This window comes from Mauremys reevesii, linkage group 10 (assembly GCF_016161935.1).
Source record: "Mauremys reevesii isolate NIE-2019 linkage group 10, ASM1616193v1, whole genome shotgun sequence".
Lineage (NCBI taxonomy): Eukaryota > Metazoa > Chordata > Testudines > Geoemydidae > Mauremys > Mauremys reevesii.
The window spans coordinates 69,250,911-69,263,014 of record NC_052632.1 but is presented as its reverse complement, the minus strand read 5'-3'; the positions used below and the strand labels follow the sequence as shown (position 1 = coordinate 69,263,014).

The 12,104-nt window shown below is 41.1% G+C and overlaps 1 protein-coding gene across 4 annotated transcripts in view; it reads right to left on the bottom strand.

The window, feature by feature from the left end:
- Positions 1-493: 493 nt before the first annotated feature.
- The window catches only part of LYRM1 (LYR motif containing 1), a 14,824-nt gene continuing 3,213 nt past the window's right edge, over positions 494-12,104 (bottom strand). For 2 of the 4 annotated variants that reach the window (XM_039491950.1, XM_039491946.1), the window contains exons 2-4: positions 6,238-6,396; positions 3,686-3,778; positions 494-833 (exon numbers count right to left, since the gene is read on the bottom strand). In XM_039491950.1, the coding sequence (XP_039347884.1) occupies positions 717-833; positions 3,686-3,778; positions 6,238-6,396 (369 nt within the window). In that variant the 3' untranslated portion in view covers positions 494-716. The remainder of the gene's footprint in view (positions 834-3,685; positions 3,779-6,237; positions 6,397-12,104) is intronic. The other 2 variants (XM_039491949.1, XM_039491947.1) reach the window with 1 other exon arrangement.

The window sequence follows — 12,104 nt, the reverse complement described above, 5'->3', positions numbered from 1 at the left end:
AGAAATAGGATATAACGAACCAGGTGATGGGCCATATTGTGTTCAGCTACTGTGCATTTTGTAAAGGGAAGTGGGGAGAAGGCAAAAGGTCTCTTCCCCGCCACACCCCTCCCCCAAGATGTAGCAACCCAGTGCAACGACAAGCCCTGGGCTGCTTGAGCAGAAGGATGGCATGAGGCTTGCACCTACTGTGCCACTAGTCTCTCCGGAGAGGGTGGGGAGAATAGGGTCAGGCTCTGCCTTACTTCCACACCAGCCACCAGTCCTAGCCAGATGCTGGAAATAGTGCGTGCTGCAGCTTAACACAGGATGGTGTGGTTGCCAAGCTCCCTCTGTATTCAAGAGACATTGTGCCTGCCTGATTCTCCTGGGATGACTCTGGTGCAGGGTAGTGCTTTAAAGATGCAACTGAGCATTTATAACCTGCCTGCCAATCTCCATTGTACCCCGTTATGAATTCGTCCTGACTTCACAAAGTAATCTTCATGTCGGATCTCACTCCTTAAAAGATGTTATTTATTGATGTCAGTGGTTGAATCTTAAATACAAGACAGTTTCCATACATCCCTATCCATCGTACATGCTGAATCAGCTAGGCTTGTAGCGTCAGGAAGAGTGTAAGTGACTATCAAGCACACAGTTTCATTCACAGTTGCATACATGAGACACATCTGCCTTGCAGTTCGTGATAATATGCACCAAGCTTTGACAGTGTGTTATGAAACTTCATCGTAGGATCTCAAGTAGGCCGGCTTGGAAAGCTTCCTCAGCTTTTCTTGGTTTCGAAATGCACGACCACGTTGTGGGGCGAGACCCAGAGGAGGTAGATGAATCTACACACACAAAAATAAAGCTAAAAGTTCTTGTGCAGGCTGATAAACTGAAACCCCACTCAGAGATCAGGAGACATTCTGATAGCGGGACTCTTGCAATGTTTTCACTCACACTTGGAAACCATTTCCTCCCACGTTGGAGAGAATAGATACCTACCCACCAGGTTACTTACTTATATTTCTATCAGAATAGCCTATTTCCCAGTTGATTACAATTACATTTAACTTTCAAGCCCTATGTGTTTATTGTATACGTAGGGCCTTACCAAATTCACGGTCTATTTTGGTCAATTTCATAGTCATATGATTTTAAAAAATCATAAATTTCATTATTTGTTATTTAAATCTGAAATGTCATAATTTCATGGTGTTGTAATTGTAGGGGTCCTGACCCAAAAAGAAGGAGTTTGGGGGTGAGGGGGGTTTGCAAAGTTATTGTAAGAGGGGCTGTGGTACTGCTACCCTTCCTTCTGTGCTGCTGCTGGCAGTGGCGCTGCCTTCAGAGCTGAGCAGCTGCTGCAGGCCAGGAGCCCAACTCTGAAGGCAGAGCCACCACCAGAAGCAGCGCAGAAGGAAGGATGGCATGGTATGGTATTGCCACCCTTACTTCTGCATTGCTGCCTGCAGAGTTGGGCCCTCAGTCAGCAGCTGCCACTCTCTGGCCGCCCAGCTCTGAAGACAGAGCTGCCACCATCAGCGTAGAAGTAAGGGTGGTATGGTATAATATTGCCACCCTTAATTCTGCGCTGCTGCTGGCAGGGTGCTGCCTTCAGAGCTGGGTGCTTGACCAACAGCTGCTGTTCGGTGGCCACCCAGCTCTGAAGGCAGCGCAGAAGTAAGGGTGGCAATACCACAACCCCCCTAAAATAACCTTGTGATCCCCCTGAAAGTCCCTTTTGGGTCAGGACCCCCAATTTGAGAAGTGCTGGTCTCCCCCCATAAAATCTGTATAGTATAGGGTAAAAGCACACAAAAGCCCAGGTTTCACGGGGGACGGGCAGGGGGCAGGAGACTCGATTTCACTGTCTGTGATGGGTTTTTCATGGCTGAGAATTTGGTAGGACCCTATGTATACAATAGCTGGGTACCCAACCTAGTCCTTTAAATTAGCATTGTGTTTTATAGTTTAACATCAAACTATAATGATGCATCATTTGCTGAAATAGTATTGAATAGGATATTCCAGTAAAATGGTTTTACAGGATCCAGATTTACAGTTTTATCAGAAGAGTTGGGACCAAAGTATAGGATCACAAACCAATAGAGAAGGAAGTAAGATTTATGCCATAAATTCCTGAGTGAAAACAATAAAGGTGGTTAAGTGGTTGTGTTTTGTTGCTAACCACGTAGCAAGCAACAAACCAACCCCAAACTGTACATATTCAGTCTCCTGCCTTATTGCTGATACCGGGTCTATAGTGATAATACACACCGTATGAAAAGCCCATTAGTCACTGAGTCTACAAACAGAGAAATGGGTGACAAGCTTGTAGTTTTGAAAGTCTTTGTACCTCATAGGTTAAGTATAAAATTGTTAGTGGGAACCATACAGCTAATCCCCTGCCCCCATAACGATTGGAAGAGGTTGTCTCAGAGTATGACCGATTTAAAGATCGCTATTAAAATGCAAATATCAGTAAAATCACTCAGCGAAGCAGCAATATTCTTAAAATTTAAACACACACTAAAGATCCTCTAATCTATATGTATCAGGGCTTTTCTAGTGCTTGATCCTGCAAGGTGTTTGAGCCCCTAGAGAATATAAATTTCAAAACCCTTCCAAGGTTCAGCTAAAAAGGTTTATATTAGGATCTGCTTGAAAGGAAAGAGACCTATGAAGGTGAAATGTAATGAATAGGAATAGAGGGGAAGTCTCTGTGGATGACAAAGGGAAGAAGGAAGGCCAGCACACCTGAAATAAATGAAACAGCGTTGGACAGGGAAACAAAACACAGGACCCTGCTACAACTCCTAACAAGCAACCTCAATGTTTAAACAAGTCACTTACATTAATGTATGATTTCCATAAGAGTGGGAGGAGGAGTGGAAAAGGACCCACAAATACACCCCACCTCCCCAAAACCAGACTTGATCTAATATAACTAGGATTCACAACAGGCTACAAAACAAAACAAAAAAAAAACAACCCTATGATGATATTTATGCATTTGCTCAAAAGTTGATAGGCCAATTATTTCTAAACTCTCATCTGGAAACAATTTGAACCACTAGATTTGTTAGACAGACAAGATGGATGAGGTAATCTCTTTTATTGGACCAACTTCTGTTAGCGAGAGAGAGAGAGAGAGAGAGAGAGAAGCTTTTCAACCACACAGAGCCTTCCACCGGTCTGGGAAAGGTCCTGTGGGGGTCACAAGGTGGAACAGATTGTTTGGTGCACATTCTAAGGGACCATTCAAGGCAGAATGGCCTGTTAACACCTCTGCAGTCATAAGACAAAAAGAGATTAGTGGGTTACTGACTGTTGTAATAAGCCATAAATCCAGTGTGTCTAATCAGTCTACGATTTTTAGTGTCTAGCACAGTTACGAATGTAACCTCCCAGGCTTGTCTTTTCCTTGCATTTAGTTGCGACACTCAGAGTACCTTTCCCAGACATGAAGAAGAGCCCTCTGTGGTTCTAATAAAATATATTACCTCACCCACCTTGTCTCTAATGTCCTGGGACGCACATGGCTACAACTACACTGCACACACTAGATTTGTTGTCATTACCAGCTTTACCAACACTCATCTGAAGTCAAAATCGTCTTAACTAAAACACCCACTGCTTGCTGAATAAGGGACTAAATACACACTGTTGTAGACATTGTGTCTGGATTCACACTCACAGGTCTTGGGTAGGGAATGTGATAGTGAAGTCCGATTTCTACTCTTGCCTTGCATTCTTCTATACACTGTTTAATCAGCTCTGGATCTGTTAGCTAAGGGAAAGTGTAGAAATTAGTACTTGTGAATTCAGGTGTAAATGATGCACATCTACATGATTTACTTTTTTGTTTTGTTTTTATTTTTAAAAGTAGGACAGGGATTTCCTTGTCCCTAGCAATATAGCTAGAATGATTCTCCAGTTCATTGCCATGTCATACCATTCCCAGAGATCATGGGACAATCCCAACAATTTGGGAAAGCCTGTGCATGCATTGACTTATCTTCATATCCAGAGAAGTCATTAAAGGTAAAATTTCCCTCAGATCCATCCAGCCGTTTAACTACTGTTGACAGCTAGGAGCCTTAAGGAAGAGCAAGATATCAGAGCTTAGATTTATTGAGAGGATCTGAGGAGATTTTCACTCTAACATTTTAATTAAGTGTCATCTGTAGAAAGATGCACATGTAAATTAATACACTTATGGAAAGAACACTAGTGGTCAAAAATTGATCCATTTACATATATCTATATAGGAGATAGAGAAAAATATAAAACATTTAGGCCATGGCCTGCCATCATTCCATGAGTACAACTTCCTCTGAAGCCAATAAATATGTTGTATAAAAAGTTCAATAGTAAAATATATCCCTAAACAAGATCTAGAAAGTGAATGCAAGTGGTATCAATTCCCATATAAAAATGGGACTCTAATATGTTGAAGGCAAAAAAGCATCATTGCTAACCATTGAAGTCTGCATGTTTGTGCTGTGTGTGCAAGAAAGGAGAGGTTTTAAATTCTAAATACTATATTGCTTAAAAACTTTGTGCACACTTTCTATAGAAAAAAACCTTTTAAAGTAAGTGCCAATAATTACTGTATTATCAGCAGGTGAAGGAGCTACAGAATTCTACCTGCCATCAAGGCAGTTCAGAAAGGTAGACAAAAGCATCAGTAAAGATCCAAAACTGCTTTAGACAACAATTCCACAGGCAGTATATTTGCAGCTAACTTTTTTCCTCCTCCTTGGCAATTTCTAGTAAGATCTCTAGATCCTTCTAACTTCCTAAAGTAACTAATGAAGAAAACTAGAAGGATTCAAGGTTTCTTCTTTGAGGAGGTTTAAGTTACATTATATCCAGATAAGGAGTTGAAGATCTTGCATGATGAAATTCAACAAAGATGAGTGCAAAGTACTACACTTGGGAAGGCAAAATCAAATGCACGGCTACAAAATGGGGAGTACTGGCTATGCAGCAGTACTGCAAAAGAGGATCTGGGGGTTACAGAAGATCACAAATTGTATATAAGCCAACAGTGCAAGAAAAGGCTAATATCATTCTGGGTTGTATTAACTGGCGTGCCATATGTAAGACATAGGAGGAAATTGTTTTACTTGGCACTGGTGTGGCCTCGGATGGAGTACGATGTTGAGTTTCGGGTACCACACTTTAGGAAAGATGTGGACAAACTGGAGAGTCCAGAGGAGAGCTACAAAAAGGTTAAAAGGTTTAGAAATCCTCATCTACAAGGAAAGGTTTAAAAAAAAACAAAAACCTGGGTATGTTTAGTCTTGATAGAAGACTGGGGTGGGGGGACCTGATAACTCTCTTCAAATATGTTAGGGGCTGTTATAAAGAGGACAGTGAACTGACCTGCACGCCCACTGAAGGACAAGAAGTAACTGGCTTAATTTACAGCAGGAGGGATTTAGGTTAGATATCAGGAAACATTTTCTAACTATATAGATAGTTAAGTAGTGGACTAGATTATCAAGGGAGTTGTGGAATCCCCATCACTGGAGGCTTTTAAGAACAGGTTAGACAAACACCTGAGAGGGATGGTCTAGGTGTGCATCTAGTCCTGCAGGGGGCTCCACTAGATGACCTCTGAAGGTCCTTGTGACGAATATTGACACTACATGCAATATCTAGGGGACTACATTGTATTAAGTTGTTGGGAGGAAGGTTACCACAGCTCCTCCAAGAAATAATAATGGGGGTGGGAGGATTAAGGTGCATCACTCAGACTGTAAATACCTCCAGAGGTACCACCCTTGGGAAGGCTCGCATATACTGCTTCAGACTGGGTGTTCAGAGACCAACAGACAAAGAAAGGCCTTTTTGTATAAAAAGGCTGAGTATAAATTGACACTGATTCAGTAAGTGAACAGGACCCGGTGTCAAGGTGGGTTCCCAACCTTTACAAAAGGGTTGGAAGGAGTTATCAGGACCCCATAAGACTGATGGGTGACCTCTGGTAAGCTTTTAGCATGTGTATAGGAACTTGGTTTTTATATGTTCTCTCTAGTGACTGCTGGGAGCCTGAAACCTTAAGTGGGTGTCCTGAATCTGCGACGGTCCTTCTAGCCCTACATTTCTATAAATTTCCAAACTGGAGACAATTTGGGGAACTCAACTCTCTCGTGAACGTTTTTCCAACCACTGAAACAAAACGGGGTGCAAAGAATGAATCACAGACTAACTCTGAAAGCCAGACAGGGATGCACTTACATCTTTGTTTTTTTGGAATAAGGTTTTGGCTTCATTTATAATGTACTGTTTCTCTTTAATAGTGTCTTCCATCTGTCCTGATGCAGACTGCCATTTTTTGGCTATTCTGAATATCCTGCGGTAAAGGCCAAGAACTTCTTGTCGTGCAACTGGTGTCATCTTAAGGAAAAAAACAGAGAAGAAACATATGCATAAAAAATTGGGTTTATAAAAGGCCACCAAACATATGTACATTTTTCACACAATCTTTAATTAGTTTTACAAATATTTCCTCTCTCTGAGATCTGCTGAGTAATGTGAAATGAAGTGGAGTAGCTGTAAACAATGGTTACCTGCCAACCCTTGGGAACATCCACACCCTATATAAGAAAGGAAAAATGCCTACTCTCTAAGGTCCCAATCCAGCAGAGCATTTAAGCCTATCCCTATTCAGCAAAGAGCTTAAGCGCATGCTTAACTCCCATTGACATCAACAGGATTTATACATGTGCTTAAAGTTAAGATTTGCCTAAGTGCTTTGCTAAATCAGGGTCTTAGATCCAGGACACCTGGGTTCTATTCTTGGGTCTTACTTTGGACAAGTCACAAACTCTCATCCAAGTCCTCTCTGTAAAATGGGTATAATAATGCTTACCCACCTTTGCAAAGCATCTTGAGACTACACATGAAAAAGTATTAATGTTGTGGAAGGCAAGATGTTTCTCGCATGTTCATAACACCATTTCTGATGATGTATTAGTGTGGCAATAATTAAAGATAACAGAGGTAGCATGGCGTGAGCACTGGACTAGAAGCTAGAAACTTCTGTGTTCTAATCCTGGCTCTGCCACGGCTCCCTCTGTGGACTCTGACAAGTCAATGACGACCTGATTGTCAAATGGCTAAGCAGCCATGCTGCCCATTGAACGGAACAGAACGTGCAGCTGCTCAGGACTGTTAGAAATCAGGGCTGAATTCCTAGTCCCGCTGAGGTCAATGGGAGTTTTGCCATTGACTTGAACAGGGCCCACATTTCACCCCAGGCCATTAACTTCCCTGAGCCAAATCCACTGCTGACCAGATCTTCAGTAATAAGACTTCAGCGTCAGGAATTCCAAACCTCTGAGTTGCAAAACTGGCAGACACTTTACTGTCCAAAAATGTAAAATGCTGCAACATGATGAAATTAGTATGTGAAAGCAAAGGTTTATGATGGATACATGGAAAAACCACTATCAGTGGGGAGACATTAACTGTTAGCATCTCGGGATACATTTGATGACCAGGTAGCTCTAGTTTCTGTGACTGACTCTACCCTGAAGTCAGAGACCTACACTCTGAGTATGTTCCCAGCATGTGTGACAATGACTGGTATTTTGGAGAGCATGAGGATATTCTGAATTACTTTCACTTGTCCATGAGATCTGAAGTAGTTGAACTCTCTACATGAATATTAGCTACACTGTCAACTAGACTTTATCAACAATTTTCCAGTACAGCCAAATTGTGTCCTCAAACACACACTTACTGAGCTCTCTCTCACTGAAATCAATGGGAGCTGCACACATTAATCAGAAAGCAGAATTTCATCCCCGGATACTGCCCAGTGCTTTCTGTTTATGCTGACCATTTCTGTGAACTAAAGACTAAATTTTGTTTCATGACTCGTCGGGGATTCTCAGGAATACAGACATAATGCAGTCTTTCTAATGTTCTTGCTTTTACTAGATACTACTACCTTTTTTTTTTTAAGGAACAGATGTAAAATGTTTAACTAGTCATTCTCTTTGGTTAGAGAGAAAAATGATTCTTTGTGCACAACTAAACATTTTTCATATAAGGTCTCGCTAAATATGTGTTTATGCTGATTCTAGAAAACAAACATCTGCAAGAACACAGACTATAGGCCTCAATTCTGTAAACACTTGCATACATGCTTAGCTTTATGCACATCAGTAGTTCCATTTCAGTTAATGGAAGCACAGATGGTGTGCCTAGCCTCTCTTTGCCAGAAGCTGGACATGGGCAACAGGGGATGAATCACTTGGTGATTACCTGTTCTGTTCATTCTCTCTGGGGCACCTGGCATTGGCCACTGTCAGAAGACAGGATACTGGCTAGATGGACCTTTGGTCTGACCTAGTATGGCCGTTCTTAGACTGTAGTTTGTATTAGTTTACATAGAACATGAAAAGACCAGTTACCCGTAGTGCATGAAGGCAATCCAGAGCCATAGGCTCATCCCAGATGGGAGCCCCTGCGCTGTGGCCCCATGGCCTCATCTCTGCTTGTAGGTAGCTGCAGGGGCCACCCTTGCAAGAGCTATTGGCAGACTGTGTAAGCCTATCATTGTAATAGATAACCTCTGACAACCTGATCCGAGTGTATCTTAGCATGAGGGCTAGAAACATACTTTTGGGGGGGGGGGGACAGGTGGGGGAAGGGCAGGGAGGAGGAGGGAGAAGTTGTCTAATTTCCTCATGTGACTCCAGAAGCTGGGACGTAGGCATGTAGCTTTAGTACATATGCTGTAATCTAGCCCTGCAAGCTATTTTTTTTGCACATTGTAGTTTTGGTTTTAGTGTACTCCCAAGTTGGGAAATCTCTTAGCTGTTTACAAACTAATTTCTCTTCCCACTGATGCTAACTTTTTTTCATTTAACAAACATTGAATTTTTTCTCCTTTCTGTTTCCCTGGGAGTTAACACTGTTCTACTTATTTCCTTGTTTATGCATTGTTGGAGTAGAAGTAGGCTGTGTTGACATGTGCAATGAAGCAGGCAGAGGAGGGTAGTAATATGGGTGTCCTGTAAAAGTCAGTGGCCAGATTTTCAAAAATGGTCATTAACCAGTAGCTCCCACTGTTCATCTTAAGCAAGTTTCTAACAACAGTAACAGCCAGATTGCACCCAGCTCCTGCAGAGATGCACAAAAGAGGAAGCAGATACTGTACAAGGAAGCTCTCCCACTTCCCAGAGAACTTATAAGAACAAATACATCAAAATCCAAACTATGGCTGGATTCTGATTTGAGTAACACCAATGTAAATCTGAAGTAACTCCATGATGTCAACAGAGTTAAACTGAATTTACACCACTGTAAATCACCCCACACTCTAGTCTCAGGTGTAAGAGGGTCAAACACTTATGAAAGTCTGTTAATGATGGGTGTAATTTGGTCAAAAACTAAGAGCAAGTGGTCAAGTAATGTAACTTGCACTGATGTAGGATTCAGTGGATGTGCAAAGTAAATTTGTTATACACTGAGTAGATAGTGGTATTCCTGGTATTTCTCTCTAACAGGAGAGTGTAAGATAATTGTTTGTAGTGTTATAACCATGTTGATCCCAGGATATTAGAGAGGCAAGGTGGGTGAGGTAATATCTTTTATTGGACCAACTTCTGTTGGTGAGAGACAAGCTTTCCAGCTACACAGAGCTGAAGATGAGCTTGTCTCTTTTACCAACAGAAGTTGCTCCAATAAAAGGTCATGTAATATCTTACTCTGACTAGGTGGGTGAGGTAAGGGGACCCTACCTTATCTTGCATCTGACGAAGTGGGTATTCACCCACGAAAGCTCATGCTCCAATATGTCTGATAGTCTATAAGGTGCCACAGGACTCTGTGTCACTTTTTACAGATCCAGACAAATACGCTACCCCTCTGATACTTGATACCTTATCTTACACTTCCTGTTTGTTAGTTGCTACTTAACTGCTACTTGTCTCCTTGGTGTGTAAGTCAGAAGTGTTTTGCACACCCACTGTATGCCAAGTGGGAGGTAGTAACACCACTGTACCAATCACACACCTTTTGTGATAGTTAAAACCACTGTTTAACTTACACACCATTTATTTCTTTGGAGAATGTGGCCCATAAAGGTTAACTACAGGCATGTGTTTTCAAAGTTTATGGCCCCTTGTTGTTTTGGCTGAACTTTATAATAGCAATACAAATCTCAGGTGGTGTTCACAAAAAAAGAACCAGGAAAAGGTCAAAGGGGTGTGAGTGTGAGTGAGTGTGTGTGTGAGAGAGAGAGAATCACTAGTGAAATGTTGAGTTGCAGGCCAGACCTGATCTGATTCTGTGTTTGTCTGTGTCTTTGGAGATGCACCAAATGAGTCAGCCGGCAGTTTCAAGAAAGTGTTTATTGGGTGCTGTGGCTAGCAGTTTTGAAAACAATCTTGTAAGATATTGGGCCATATCATGCCTTTAATCAGTATGCAAACTCCCATTATCAGCGGGCAGATCAGGGGCATGACATGGTCCATTGTAGCCAAAACTGCAACTCCCATCTTTTTATGTGCTGTATATATATACTGCTTATTGTATTTTTCACTCCATGAATCTGATGAAGTGGGTTTTAGCACACGAAAGCTTATGCCCGAATAAATTTGTTAGTCTCTAAGGTGCCACAAGGACTCCTCATTGTTTTTGCTGATACAGACTAACAGGGCTACCACTCTGAAACCAAAACTGCAAAGAAACCTTGAGTAGTTAATGAATTACTGGATGCTGAAAATGTAAACTTTTTTGTTGGCAATTAAAACAAATCTTGTAGATCTTAACCTAAGAATATGTCTTTCAAAAACAAATAGATTCCTTTGAGGGTTTAGTACAGTTGACCCTAAGGTCCAACATTAAATAACATAGTGAAACCTTCAAAGTTTTGCCATGTGTAGAATGCCATGGAATTTAGATGATGTGTTTTTATATAAATACGTGTAAAAACCTTGTCCTTGTATTGCCCCTATTGCACAGAGCCTGAGCCACACTAGGGGCTAGGGAAGAGGTGCAGTTATGAGTGAGGCCTCTCAAATGCAGCAGCCAAATTACAACTGCCTCCTGGGTAACATGCTTGGAGGGAGAAGATGCTCTGCATCTTCCTACTCCCCACAATGCACCTGTGTTAAGACAGCCATAATTTAGCTGTAAATCTGTTTACTTCTGTCCATCCTTATCAAGTCAAAGATCATCTACTGACTTTAAGTATCAGATCTATCAACATATACCTAGGATTTTAAGAAAGGAAGGGTGTTTAGTATTTTAATAAGAGGAAATAGAAACTTTAACAATGGATCTCTTCTACATCCTTTTAAACCTGGATGCTGATTAATATTGCACAAACACTGATTTGGTGCTGACACTATTTATTTGGGGGGAAAAGTATAACTCTGTAGGAAACAGTTTAAAACAACAGCTTTGATATTGTCAAATATAATGTTTACATTTAAAAGCAGCATAGCTTCTTTCACATCATCAGCTATTTGACTGTTTGCTGCTGGCAAGGAGTTCTGAATATGATGACAAATTATTTGACAGTCTATTGGATCAAAATTGATTAGATGTCTATAATGGAAATAAATAATTTACTTCAACAACCTATACAACATTGTTTCTATCCAGGTTGAATGCGATGGCTTCTTGTACTACTGTATTTTTAATACCACTCTTGGGCTATTGTTCATTTAAAAATGCAAGAACTGTGTATCAAGCTTTTTATTTTAGAGCTAAGTGATAACACTTAGCTAAGTGGCAACCCACAATTTCTCTCCAGCTGGTAGATGTGACATGCAATCATTCACTCCATTTCACAGCTATCCATGGTAACTAAGTCACTAAAACAAATTCATCCTTGGTGTAAGCATATTGAAGTAAAGCCCCTGGATTTACACAATAGTCGAATTGGGCTCATAATTTCCATTAGGAACAACAGCAGTAACAGTTAGCTCCTGTGAGAAGAGGAGAGATCAAGGATTCTTGGGATGACTGAGAAGATGGCATTCCCCAATAATATTAAAATCTCAAAATCCAGCATTCACTTAATACCTTTCTTCTCATAAAAATCAAACTGATTTAGGTTCTCCCATCTAATCTTTTGCATTACA